The sequence below is a fragment of the Peromyscus eremicus genome, chromosome 8b (assembly GCF_949786415.1).
Source record: "Peromyscus eremicus chromosome 8b, PerEre_H2_v1, whole genome shotgun sequence".
Lineage (NCBI taxonomy): Eukaryota > Metazoa > Chordata > Mammalia > Rodentia > Cricetidae > Peromyscus > Peromyscus eremicus.
The window spans coordinates 31,793,016-31,806,029 of record NC_081424.1 but is presented as its reverse complement, the minus strand read 5'-3'; the positions used below and the strand labels follow the sequence as shown (position 1 = coordinate 31,806,029).

The following is a 13,014-nucleotide window of genomic DNA, read 5'->3' as shown; positions in this document are numbered from 1 at the left end:
TGATCCCCACACCACACAAACAAACCCCTATGACATCACAATCTATACTTGCTGTCCAATAACAACAGAAATGTTCTATCTGTGATCTCAGTGTTGTATGGACGTAAGTTAGTGCGGCACTTGGAAATGATTTTCTGCTGTATTTAACATTAATTCATTGGAATGTTAAATAGCCCATGTGTCCGGTGGGAGAGAAGAAAGTTACAAAGTGGTCAAAAAAATGGAGGCAAGGCGGCATGCGCCTTCAACACTGACTCTTCAGATTGTTCCTACTATTGATGCTAAAATGATCTTCTTAAAAATGTAAATCAGACCTTATCTTGTTGCTAAGAACAAAAAAAGAAAACAAAAGCAAACAACCATCAGAAAAATACTTCAGTACTTTCCAGTCACTCTGAGAAACCCAAGCCCCTTAGACGGACTACAAGGCCCTGCCAAACACACCACACACACACACACACACACACACACACACATACACACACACACACACCACACACACCACATACACACACACACCACACACACACACACACATACACACACACACCACACACACCACACACACACACACACACACACACACACACACCACACACACACACACACACACACACCACACACACACACACACACACACACACACACCACACACACACCACATACACACACCACATACACACACCACATACACACACACACACACACACTCACACACATACATATGCAGAGGAGGGGCGGGCAAACAAGAGTTCTGCACAGCAGGCAGGCCAGGGCTGAGATAGGCACATACTCCTTACTCTCCAGGGGCCTCTGTCCATGCTGCAGCCTCCCCTCAGAGCCTTTTCTCCAGGCCTGTTGCTTCCTAAGAGAAGCCTCCTCATACCAGGACCTCAATTCTCCTACTATCCACTCTCCAGTCTGTGCACAGCTCCTGAGCAGCATTTCCCACAGCTGCTGCTTGATCTCCCTTTTGTGATTCTTGGACAGCTATCTAGGCCCCTGGGTATAGACTAGAAGAACAAAGAGAATATCTTTCAGGCGCTTATGCAGAACTAGAGTCGAGGCTGTTGAGCAGTACTGCTCACCCAAGGAGCTCAGTGACTAAATCACAAACTATCACAGGAACAATAAACACAAATTCAGCATCTGCGGTTTATCAGGCATAAAGGTGGCAACTGTTATCCCTCTTTATACGGGTGAAGAAACGAAGACACAGGAAAGTTGGGGTCTTGCCCAGAACACACAGCAGTTATTGGAAGAGGTAAGATCAACACCCAAGCAGTCTGGTTCCAAAGTCTGTCCTCTAACTGCTAAGTTAGAGGCATCCACATGACTTAATAGCAATGGAGTGGTTTAGGGACATAGGAGATAAGCCAAAGAACAGCAAAGGAATGTTTCATGTGAGAGGTTACACTGAGGTAGACCCCAGGGAGCCTGGAGTTGCACGTGAGGAGAGACAATGGGAAGAGCACTCCTGGGAGAGAGAATAGAACCAGCCTGTGCAAGCATGAGGTACTGAGCTCAGTCCCCAGCAACCATGTGAAAATCTAGACATGGTGCTGCATGCTTGTAACCCCAGGGCTGAAGGGGTGGAGACAGGCAGCGATTCTTCGGTTCCGGTGAGAGACCCTGTCTCAAAAAACAAGGTGTGAGCCAGCAAGATGGCTAGCACCTAGAAGTGCCTGTTATTCAGACTGATGACCTAATTTCCACCCCCGGGACCCACGTGGTCGAAGGAGAGAATAGACTTTAGGAAGTTGTCCTCTGGCCTCCACATGTGTGCAATGGCACACACACACACAGGAATGCAAACACAAAGGAAGAAAAAAAATAAAGTAAAACAAATAAGTTTTAAAAAACATTTTTCAAAAAGGTGACTAGCTCCTGGAGAACGATATCCAAGATTGATCTCTGACCTCAAGATGCATGTGCGGGCCGGGCATGGTGGTGGCGCACACCTTTAATCCCAGCACTCGGGAGGCAGAGCCAGGCGGATCTCTGTGAGTTCGAGGCCAGCCTGTTCTATAGAGCGAGATCCAGGGCAGGCACCAAAACTACACAGGAAAACCCTGTCTCGAAAAACCAAAAAAAAAAAAAAAAAAAAAAAAAAAAGCATGTGCATATACATTTTTACTGCGTATACATATATACATAAAGATAGGGGCGGGGGAAATCTCCCAGCTGAATGTAATGTCAGGTTGTGTGAGCAGAGCTGAAACAGTTGGGACAGACATCTTGACTTGGACTCTAATTGAGGAAGACTCCAAAGAGAAAAAGGCAAACCCAAACTACACACTGAGGCCAGGATGGGAGGTCAGACTCCGTCAGCCAAGAAGTTTGCTCAAGCTCACCTCACCGTGTTGCGCCAATTGAAGAATTCAAAAGGGCTGTGACTACTGGTAAAACCAGCAAAGGTGTATATGCGCTTAACAACCACATGGCACCATGGCACTTACTGTGCCAAGGGTCTGCTGAGCACTTGTCAGATATTAACTCATAAATAGTGACACAAGAATGTCCCTGGACCTTGAGACTGCTGCTACCATGGACAAAAGTGTTCAGCGTAAGCCCTCAGAGGATAAAATTTGCTGTTACTCGAATAATAAGAAATAACACTAGCAAGGTGGTCTTGGAAGCACAGAAATTCTAAGCAAAGAAGCCCCCTTAATCCAAGTCCTTGAACTGAAAGTCTCCTGGTCAAAGGCCTCACAAGCAACTCTTAGCTTATAATCTCCATGATCCTTATCACTTTTGCTTGAGCCATTCCAGAAAAATCAATAATGCTTTTCCTTTAAGTTTCCAAAGGAGGACAAATGCATACATACTTGTGTCTGGTGGGGTTCTTCACATCCCCTTCCTTAAACTGACTGGAGGAGGTATTTAAATAAATAAAACACAAATGGTTTTGTATTCATTTCCCTGGGTAACCCCAAAATAGCTAAGATTGAGAGTTTATCCACAGTGCTCCACACCCTCCTGCCTGAACATACTTCATTTACATTTCCTAAAATCCCAAAAAATTCAAATCTCTATGATGTATCAAAAGCCAATGTTTTGGGACAATGATATCACGGAATAAACCCTGTGCCAAGAACGTTTCATCTGATTCAACATCACCTGAAGAGCACTGTTAAGAGATCCCCTTGCTTGGCTTTGTGTCAAGCTATCTGTCCTGCTCTGCAGAGGGTGCAGCCGTGGAGGTTTACATGGAGAGATCTAATGACGGTCTGCTGTAAGAGAAATCAAGATGGTATTTGGATAGATGAGAGATAGATAGATGCTGGACTCAGAAAAAACATCTGCTATCTGACTGATGATGGCCATAGCAGAAACTTGGCTGTGTTTGGAGAAACAAACAGCAATTAAGGGACAAGCCAGAGCAGGGTAAGGAAGGCAATTAAAGTTAAGAGCAACAAGTAAGAGCGCAGGTAGTTAATTCCCTAAGATGGAAACTGTGCCTTGAAGGGACGAGTCCATTGTCGCAGTGTTCCACTGATGTCCAGGGAATCAGACGGGCCGACAGCCTCGGGCAAAGGCACCATTGCAACCCCAGGCCACCACCACAGTTGAGGCCACAGGGGAGCACTTAGCTTTTTGTCTTGTTCTGTGTAATTAAATCATGATGTCAATGGCACAGTTGCTTAGAATTCCCAGGGACAGAAATCTCCACTGTCGGGCCTCATAGCCCTGTGGTATGTATGGCAGGACGCTCCAAATTTTAGCTTGCAGATGATGGCCCAGAAGGTCTGGAGAGGGGCCTGTGACACTTCACTTCTTACAAATTCCAAGGAAGGAGGCTGATATGTTACAAGGACACATAGTCACACTGTAAACAACAAGAAAAATGAACCCTTAGGGAATACAATGTGTTACCTTGTATATATTCTCTGATCCCCCCCCCCTTTTTTTTTTTTTTTTTGGTTTTTCCAGACAGGGTTTCTCTGTGTAGTTTTGGTGCCTATTCTGGATCTCGCTCTGTAAACCAGGCTGGCCTTGAACTCAAGGAGATCCACCTGCCTCTGCCTCTCAGTGCTGGGATTAAAGGCGTGTGCCACCACCGCCCGGCTCTCTGATCCTCTTAATAGTCGTCTGATGTAGTTTTATCTCCACAACTGTGGAAGCTGATATTCAGGAAACATATGTTTCTTACCTAATGAGCTAACAACAGTGCTAATTTAAACTTAATTCTGTCTGACTCTAAACTGCTCACCAAAAGCCACAGAAATGAGATTCACAGAATTATTAGTTATGGGATCTTAGATAATTTCTCAACTGCAATCTTTTCTGAGACGTGATTTTTCCATCTCTAATAAGGGGTAAAGGCAGACTGGACCAAAAGATGTAGTGCATGGGGATGCGTTTTGAAATCTATAAAGGCTGGAGAGAAAGCTCTGTGAGTAAAGCGCCTGCCATACAAGACCTGAATTCGGTGTCCAAAACTCGCATAAAAAAGCTGGGTATGGTGGCACATGGCTTGGAATCTCCAAAGAAAGAGGAACCCATTCAGTTTTAATTTAACTGCAGGCTCTCATTTCCTCCAGAAACCTACTGTACTTCCCTCTGTGGTTGTTATGTTATATTTACACTTTCTGTTCCGCCATACAGAAAAATTAAAGATGACTAAGCCTGAGATTTAATAAAATCTGTGTAGCCGGACATGGTGGTGCATGCCTTTAATCCCAGCACTCCGGAGGCAGAGGCAGGAGGAGCTCTGTGAGTTTGAGGCCAGCCTGGTCTACAAAGAGAGTTTCAGGACAGCCAGGGCTATTTCACAGAGAAACCCTGTCTCCAAAAAACAAAAAACAAACAAACAAAAAAGTAAAAATAAATAAATAAAGTGAAATCTGTGTATAAAAGACATGTTTACTGCTCCATCTAGGACAGTCTTTTTAAATTGAGCTATTTTGGGGGGATTTGTTGTTGCTGCTGCTGCTGCGGCTGGTCTCATTGTTTAAATGAGGGGTCCACGACTACTTGTCTAAGTGATCCCATCGCCTTGACTTCCACCATGGCATCAATGGATTTATCCACTCCATTGCACCAAGACGCCCAGAACCAACACGACAAAAGGACGAGTGTCTTCCTGATATACTAAGATAAATTTTGACTTGAGCTGGGTGTGGCTACGCACCTGGAATCCCAGCACTCAGGAGACAGAGGCAGGGGGATGTCTATGAGTTTGAGGACAGCCTGATCCACATACAGAAATACAAATCATCCAGGGGAACGTAGGAAAACCCTGTCTCTGATGATGATGATGATGATGATGATGATGATGATGATGATAATGATGATGGTGATTTTGACTTGGAGTTCCCCTTGCAAGGTCCTTAAGGAATCCCCAAAGATCTGCTGGCCCCATTTTGAGAACTGCTGTCTAAATATTCTGGCTAAAAAATTGTTCCAGCTGTGTTCTCTTTGAATTATAAACATACTTATCCAAAATCACATAAAGATGGTTTATATTAATGTGAAGTTCTCCTTGGGAAAACTCTGGTAATGCATATGATGTCACCATAAAAACTATTGTCTCTTTTCTGCTCTCTCCAAAAGAGATCACAGGCCTCGGATGGCCCATTAATGACTCTACATGGGTGCACTAAGGCCAACAAATTCCAATGGTAAGAAACCCATCTTGAAACAAACTTTTCTCAACAATTCTTTGCTGAGGAGCAAGCTAGAACATTTTTTTAAGGTTCCCAAAACACATCTGGATAGGATGCTTGCCAGCTAAATTATTGCAAAATCCAACAGTACAGTGAGAAAATTAAGCAGTGGAATGTTTACAAAAGCCAACTCTCTCAGTTGTATGCATTAGAAACTCAGGCCCAGGAGAGCTGGCTCCGCCTCTAACCTGAAGGGGCAGTCCCAGTGGTCCTGAGGACCAACTCAGCTACCACCCAGACCCACATTCTGGGACTTGGATTGGCCCACCCTAACAGCTGTTCCATCTATGACATGCTGGAGTTCTCGAAGGCACTGGCCCTGTGGAACGATAACCGCAGGATCTACTGCCGTATCTCCACGACGTGGGGCATCAACAGGATACCCAAGAGGAGTTTTGGTGAGGGTCCAGTGATGATGGTGTACCAGAAACCAGTGGCCTTCAATCAGATCAATGTCTCATTGCAACGAACATTTTGTGGATGGGGCTAACTGGACAAAAGGGGTTTACTGCATGGCACACCACAGCTCTGATGTCACTAGGATGAGTGAAGAGGTGATGTAAAGATGGAGGAGCAAGGTGGGGTTTTGTTTGTTTGTTTTGTTTTATTTTGTTTTTAATTAATTGGGGAGGAGGATACTGCTGAGGTGAGGAGTGGATATGGAGGGGCTGAGAGGTGAGCAGGATTGGGGTGCATGATATGAAAGTTCCACAGAATCACTAAAGAATTATGTTAAAAAAAAAAAGAAACTCACAATTTACTGACATAAATGGTAACTAAAAGTATATTGATTTGGGGTTCCACCAGGAAAACACAGTTGATAAATTATCAAAAGAAACATATCTCACATCTCTATGTCACCACACTATCGATCTCTTAGCTTTCTATCATCCATTATGAAGAACACAAAGAAGAAAAGGGAACAGCCCAGGAGTGAGGAATCTAGATGTAACATTTGGTCTCCATGGAAAAGGTAAGCAAATAAGATAGGATTGGGGCTGAGGTCTTCCTGTAACTACTGCTGTGGCTGTTGCCCACAAACGTACATTTTTAGAAGTGGAGCAAATGAACAACCCGCATCTGAATACCCTTAGTCACTTATCAATGACACACTCCAGACAAGGAGGAGCACTGTCAAAAAGCACTGAAATGCCAGCACCAGGGCCTCAGTTCAGTCCCCAGAACCCACATGAAAAATAAATTAATTTAAAAGAAAGAAAAGAAAAGAAAAACAAAGCCAGGCATAGTGGCCTGTGCTTGTAATCCCAATACTAGGGAGGTGGAGACAGGCTGATCCCTGGGGCTGCTGGGAAGCCAGCCAACCCTACCTGTCAAGGCCCAGGCTAGTGAAGGTATATGTCTTAAACCACAAGAGAAGGGTGCCGAGGAGCAGAACAAGTTGATCTCTCTCTCTCTCTCTCTCTCTCTCTCTCTCTCTCTCTCTCTCTCTCTCTCTCTCTCTCTCACACACACACACACACACACACACACACACACACACAAATGTAGATTCCTTGGATGCATTCCACAACTTCCAGATTTTCCAAACCAGAACTTGAGACCACACCTCAGCATTCTATGCCTTGAAGGCAACTCCCAGATCTTCCAGATGGTCTCTAGGCACACATACATTTTAAAATCCTGAATGAATCCCTCTGTGCCTATTTCCTTAACTGCAAGATAGAACTTGCTATTACTATATTTTCCTAATACAGGATTGAGATGTCAAAGGTCAATAAAAACACATAAGAGAAAATGCTTCTGAAAACTGTAGTACACTACATGGATATTTGTAACCATCAAGCCTTTACCACCCACATTTCTACCAATTCTTCTAAAAACTAGAGAAAACAATAACCATTACAGATGTTATCCAACTGTTGTACTGAAGCCTTGGCTAACTAAAACACTGAGGTCAAGTGCTCCAGTTAATATTTAACACAACATTCTTGTCACTGTTTTGAAAAACCTTCTTAGATTCTTTCTAGTCTTGGCAAATGCATAACATATATTTAGACACCAAAAGGCTTTTCATGTTGAATCAACATTTTGATTATCTATCCTTCCACTGCAGACTTATGTTTACATAAATAATCTATGTTCTATCTGGACCTCAAAAGCCCAAAATTTCTTATTTACATTTGGGGGAGGGGTGGGAGGTGAAAACATTTCATGGTTGATGGAAGCAAGTTTAGTTTATCCAAATATAGATCTCTAGTTATAAGTTATCTTCCAAAAGCTTATTCATTTATAAGTTATTTGGAACTTGAAATGCACTCTCTCTAGCAAAAATAATAAGTTATGAATCATAACTAAGTTCTCTGGTTTGTCCTCAAAGCCTATAATGAAGATGAAATATATCTGCTAATCTTAAAACACACACACACACACACACACACACACACACACACACACACACACAAATATTTTTCATTGGTATTTATCAAGCTCAAAACAATACTGCCTATAAAACTATTATAATTTTAAATATTGATATCTGGAAAAGAAAAAGTAATTGGAGAAAATACGGAGCTGGCAAACCAAAATTTCTGTACTTATTCTAGAATGGTTAGTAGCCTCCAGCTCTCAGTTATCCATGGTGTTTAACACACCCAACATGGCCACTCCAGTTAGTGTTCAGAGTCATGATTAAAGTGCTATGGGGACAGGAGACGGCAAAAGTGGAAATAGAGGAGAAATAAAAGTGATGTTGAAAAGGTGATTGTGCTCTCAAGAAAGAGACTGCATGGCCTACAAACAGCTGGCCTGTAAAAAGCATGGCAGGAGTGGCAGAATATACCTCAAGGCAGAAGAGAAGAAGTGATAGAAAACAGGACTGGGGAAAACATCTGCAAGAATCCCCATGGCCGAACTCAGGGTGAGAGGGCAGATTTACCAAAGCAAAAGAAGTCTTGGCATAAATGAGGGAGGTTTCTTTTGGCTTTTTTATATATACTGGCCTGGCCACACCTGAGTTGTGTGTGCCAAAGAGAGAGATCAGGGTTACGTCTTTGATTCTGAACCCAAATCAAGGCTGGCTTAGCATGGGCTCTGCTTAGGCATGCAGGCTTTCATTCATCCTGTTCATTCATGACGCCCTCCAGCACTGTCATCCAAATAAAATACGATCCCAGTTTTTATCTTACCCCTGCAGTCAGAGCCAAGTGCCAAGCATATTTGGATTCCTCACATTCTGAGTTTACAAATGAGTGTCCTGTCTTCCTGTCTCACCCTTTCTCAACTCCAACTATGATTTTAACTAGAAATATTGTATGTTCACTCAACCAACAAAATGCTGATGAATGTGAGCTACTGGTGGAGACCCACCAAAACCACAACAACCTACCAAGATCCCTCCCTCCATCCTTCAGGCTTTTCAGAGCATATGAAACAAATGCCTCTAAGAGACAAATTTTAGACTGCTCTAGCTTTGAAGATAGCCTGGTCATTTTGAAATAAAATGCTCTCTACTACGGCTAGGTGGATATTAAATCTGAACATCAAGGGACAATGTCAATCCAAAGCTGGTGGAGTTTTTCTGGACACTCTTCACGCAGTAGTCTAATGGGAAGGAGAAGGAAACTAAGAGAATGAACCTTGACACCCAAGTCTCAGGAGATCCACGTCAACTTCAGTTTCTTCAAGAGAACTTGTTTGTGGAAAGGTCAACGCAGACTTCAGGTGCCACTATCAACAGCAAAGCATGTGTCATATAGCACACATCTCTAGTTCCATAATTATAGGAGAAGGTTACAAACTCATAAAAGCAATGTTTTAGAAGGCCTAAACGGAGCATGTATGCGATATACTTGAAAGCTACCAGTCCTTTTAAAACTATAATAGGGAACAAGGATGTTTAAGATAAATACCTGAGCCCAACTTTAGAAGTGATATTTCAGTTCCAACTTCATCTGGAACCAAGGAAGGGCATTCCACACCTAACACTACTATACTTTGGATTGTAAATATCTCCCTGAAGCTGAATGAGCTAAAAGTCTTGGTCCTCGGGGCATTGCTATTGGGAGGTGGTAGATCTGGGCAAGTATCTCGTGGGAGATTCTTAGGTCATGGATGCTGTGCACTCAGAGAGAACTCTGGGATCCTGGGCTCCATCCATGTCTGCTTTATCCATCCCTATTCCCCACTACAGACACCCACTGTTCTCAGCAGAGGCCCAAAGCAATGGAATCTCCAGTAACATGACCTAACTCAACTTTTTCTCTTTGCAACTTAACTGCCAACATCGTCCATCTCAGTTAGGGAAAGCTAACACACATGTCATAAAGGTCAATGAGAATAGTGCTTGTTTCTCTCATGTGCTCTTTTCTTAGTCCTGCTGAGGACCTAGGCAGAATCATTGCAAAGGCCCAGAGCCAAAGTCCTGGGATCAAGCACCACCAGGGCAATCAAGGCTAGGACAAGACTCCCTTTCTTTATTTATCCATATGCAACTACACCCTTTTCATTAATCAGAGAGAATCGGAGAAAAGCGCAAAATCGCATCACCTCTGTTTTCATCCTCCCTCTACAAGGTAACCCTATGATTATCCCATTGGATTAAAATCCTGTGGCTAGGGAGCAGGAGGACCTCTCCCGATCCTAACCCCAGGATGCAATTAGTCCAACCTGATTCTTCAGCTTTTGTACAAAGTGTGCTGGTGCTTAATCTGAAAAAAGAAACAAGATAAATCCAATAATTATAGTTTTCTCTGGAAAACGCATCCCAGAGATCTTTGATGACGGTTGTCAAATTCCTTTGAGGGCCTCGGATGGGCAGCTATTAAAGTAAGGGAGGAAAAGAGGAAAAACAGGTTTTCCTTCCAGTTCAGCCCTGAACTAAGAGCTTCAGTGATAAATCAAGTAGCTTGGTGTATATTTATATTTTATGTCTCACAGTAGTCCACCAAAAGATCTGAGCGTCGGGCTAAAAGGATGGTATAGCAGGTAAGCACACTTGCTGCTCTTACAAAGGACCCAGGTTCAGTTCCCAGCGCCACACTGTGGCTCACAACCATCTGTAAACTGCAGTTTCAAGGGATCTAACACCCTCTTCCGGCCTCTGTGGGCACAAGGCAGACACATGGTGTGCAAACATAAGCTAAACACCCATCCACATGAATTAAAAAATATATAAATCTTTAAAAATGATCTGAGACAAGAATTCTTTCTAATTTCAAATACTCATAGTTGATCTGCTTGAGGAAATTCTAGGATATATCCATGACAGTCTCTCAGAGGTTATCATCGGAACCATTTGCAACGATAGAATGCCACCCAACCACCTGACCACAGGTGTCAAAGACTGAAAACTGTGTTCCAAAGATGAACTTTCGCTGAAATCTATCATGGGCCTATAAGCAAACTAATAAAAACCAAATTCAGCAATTGGAACCCTTTAAAGACTTATAGTAAGTATATAAGCATGTTTTATATTAGAATTTCATAAATATTCAGTGTGTCTTTATTGAGTATTTCATAGCATGCTAAGTACCTAAGGGCACTAATACTCAGTAATTTAAGTAGTCATGTAACACCTAAGGTCTCCGATTTAAAAAAAAAAAAAAGGACTCACTAGACTCAAACTAAATAAATGCCCATCAATATTCTATGAGTGACATATGATACAAAATTATACCCTAAGATGCAGCGGCCTGTGGTTTGGGTGTCTTCTCAGACTTATTTTTAAGAACTAAGGATATGACACCATCTCTTAAGTCTAGAAATTCTGGTCCTTAAAGTCCTATCGTGTCTGCATAGAACCTTAAATACAGTGGAAATCCAAATGACTGCAAAAAAGGAGACTTCAAACTTCAGAAAGGAGATTTTTCAACAAAACACCGCTCAGGTCATAATGTGTGGGCAAAGTCTTAGGACGCACTATCCACAGAAAGTTGTGGTTTGCGCATTACTATAAAATGACTACATCTTCCTTTGGTTCTGAATTTACTTGCCCATGTCCACTGCTCCATTTGAGTGCCCGTGAAACTATACCATGTGCAAGGGAGTCGGTGTTCCCATTTTAACACAATAAACCTGATCTAGGGGGGATAAGGCAAGCCCCCCCTCCACCCCACTCCCCGCCCCCGCGCCAGGAACTTAGACCGACTATGAGACTTAGCCTGTCTGATGCAAGGAAGATTCAAAGTGAAAACCTGTTTCCAAAAGTTGGCTGTCGAGCCTGCAACTGTCCTAACAAAATAGCAGGGAAATATAGCAGGCCACTGTGCCAGCAACACAAACAGTGCAGCCTGTGGTTAAAAGAGCGGGCAATGAATTCCAGGCCGCTTCCCAGTCACATAACGTGAATATTGAACGGGCTTCTAAGCAGCTGCAGGAAAATACCACGACAAAGCCAAACCAAGGTGTTTTCTAAAGTTCCTGATACTTTTTAAAAAGCCGTGATGAATCTTTTCAACTGGAATGAATTCGTCTAAAGCCATGAACACCTGCACCCCGAACCAGGCCACCCAACGGGTTACAAACATCGCTGCGCTTTCCTAAGACTAGTTGGTCATTTTTTTGCTTTTAGATATCCTTGTACTCTCTGCAGGAAGGGGAGGATATTTCAAGGTGACTATTTTAGCAGCCTGCTCCCTCGGGGGCAAGGGGCAGAGACCCTGCTGGTCACCGCGTGCAGGCGCAGGAGGCGCCCGGGTGCTGACCGTGCTCTCTGCTCTCCCTCGCGCCCTCCCCGGGGTGCCGGGTCGCGGCGGGGAGCGCCCACCTACCAGCGACAGCACTTTGTAGGTGTTGGGGTCCTTGGCTGTGCGGCCGCGCTCCGCCTTCTCCAGCGGCTCCTCCCCTAGGTCCATGGGTGCCAGCAGCGAAGCTGCGGCTGGCGATTCCGGCTCGCGGCCGTTCCCTGCCGGGCCATGCCGAGGCCGGTGCCCTGTCTGGTCGCCGTCGCGCTCCATCGCTCCGCTCTGCCCCCTCGGGCCGAGCTTTAATAGGCTCGCCGGCCCGCCCCGCCCCGCGCCGCCCCCGCCGGACCCTTGGCTCCCGGCCCTCGGTCAGCGCTCCGTCCCGAGCCACTCAACGCCCCGGATTATTTGGCTTCCTGTCTGATTTCGGGCCCTGGGCGCGTGGGCTATTTTGGGTCCCTGACGTGGGCGTGTCTTTAACTTCCACCCCAAACCCTCTCTCTCCCCGCCCGGCGATCGTGGCACCCTACGAACCCTTGCAGAAATCGCCCCGCGTGGCCTCGCCGAGAAGGCTGGACTGGAATTGCTGTGTGGTCTGTTGAGGGCATGAGATCATGGAGCCCCAAAATAGAGCCCTAAAAGGATGAGGCGGCCCCCAGGTCTCAAAGGCGGGAGACGGGAGGCTTTGACCAGACCTGCGCGTT

At 44.5% G+C, this 13,014-nt stretch overlaps 1 protein-coding gene across 2 annotated transcripts in view; it reads right to left on the bottom strand.

Annotated features, from left to right (window-relative positions):
- Enpp1 (ectonucleotide pyrophosphatase/phosphodiesterase 1) overlaps positions 1–12,583 on the bottom strand; it is a 64,467-nt gene extending 51,884 nt beyond the window's left edge. For both annotated transcript variants that reach the window (XM_059272642.1, XM_059272643.1), the window contains exon 1: positions 12,398–12,583. In XM_059272642.1, coding sequence (XP_059128625.1) covers positions 12,398–12,583 — 186 coding nt within the window. The remainder of the gene's footprint in view (positions 1–12,397) is intronic.
- Between the last annotated feature and the right edge of the window lie 431 nt (positions 12,584–13,014).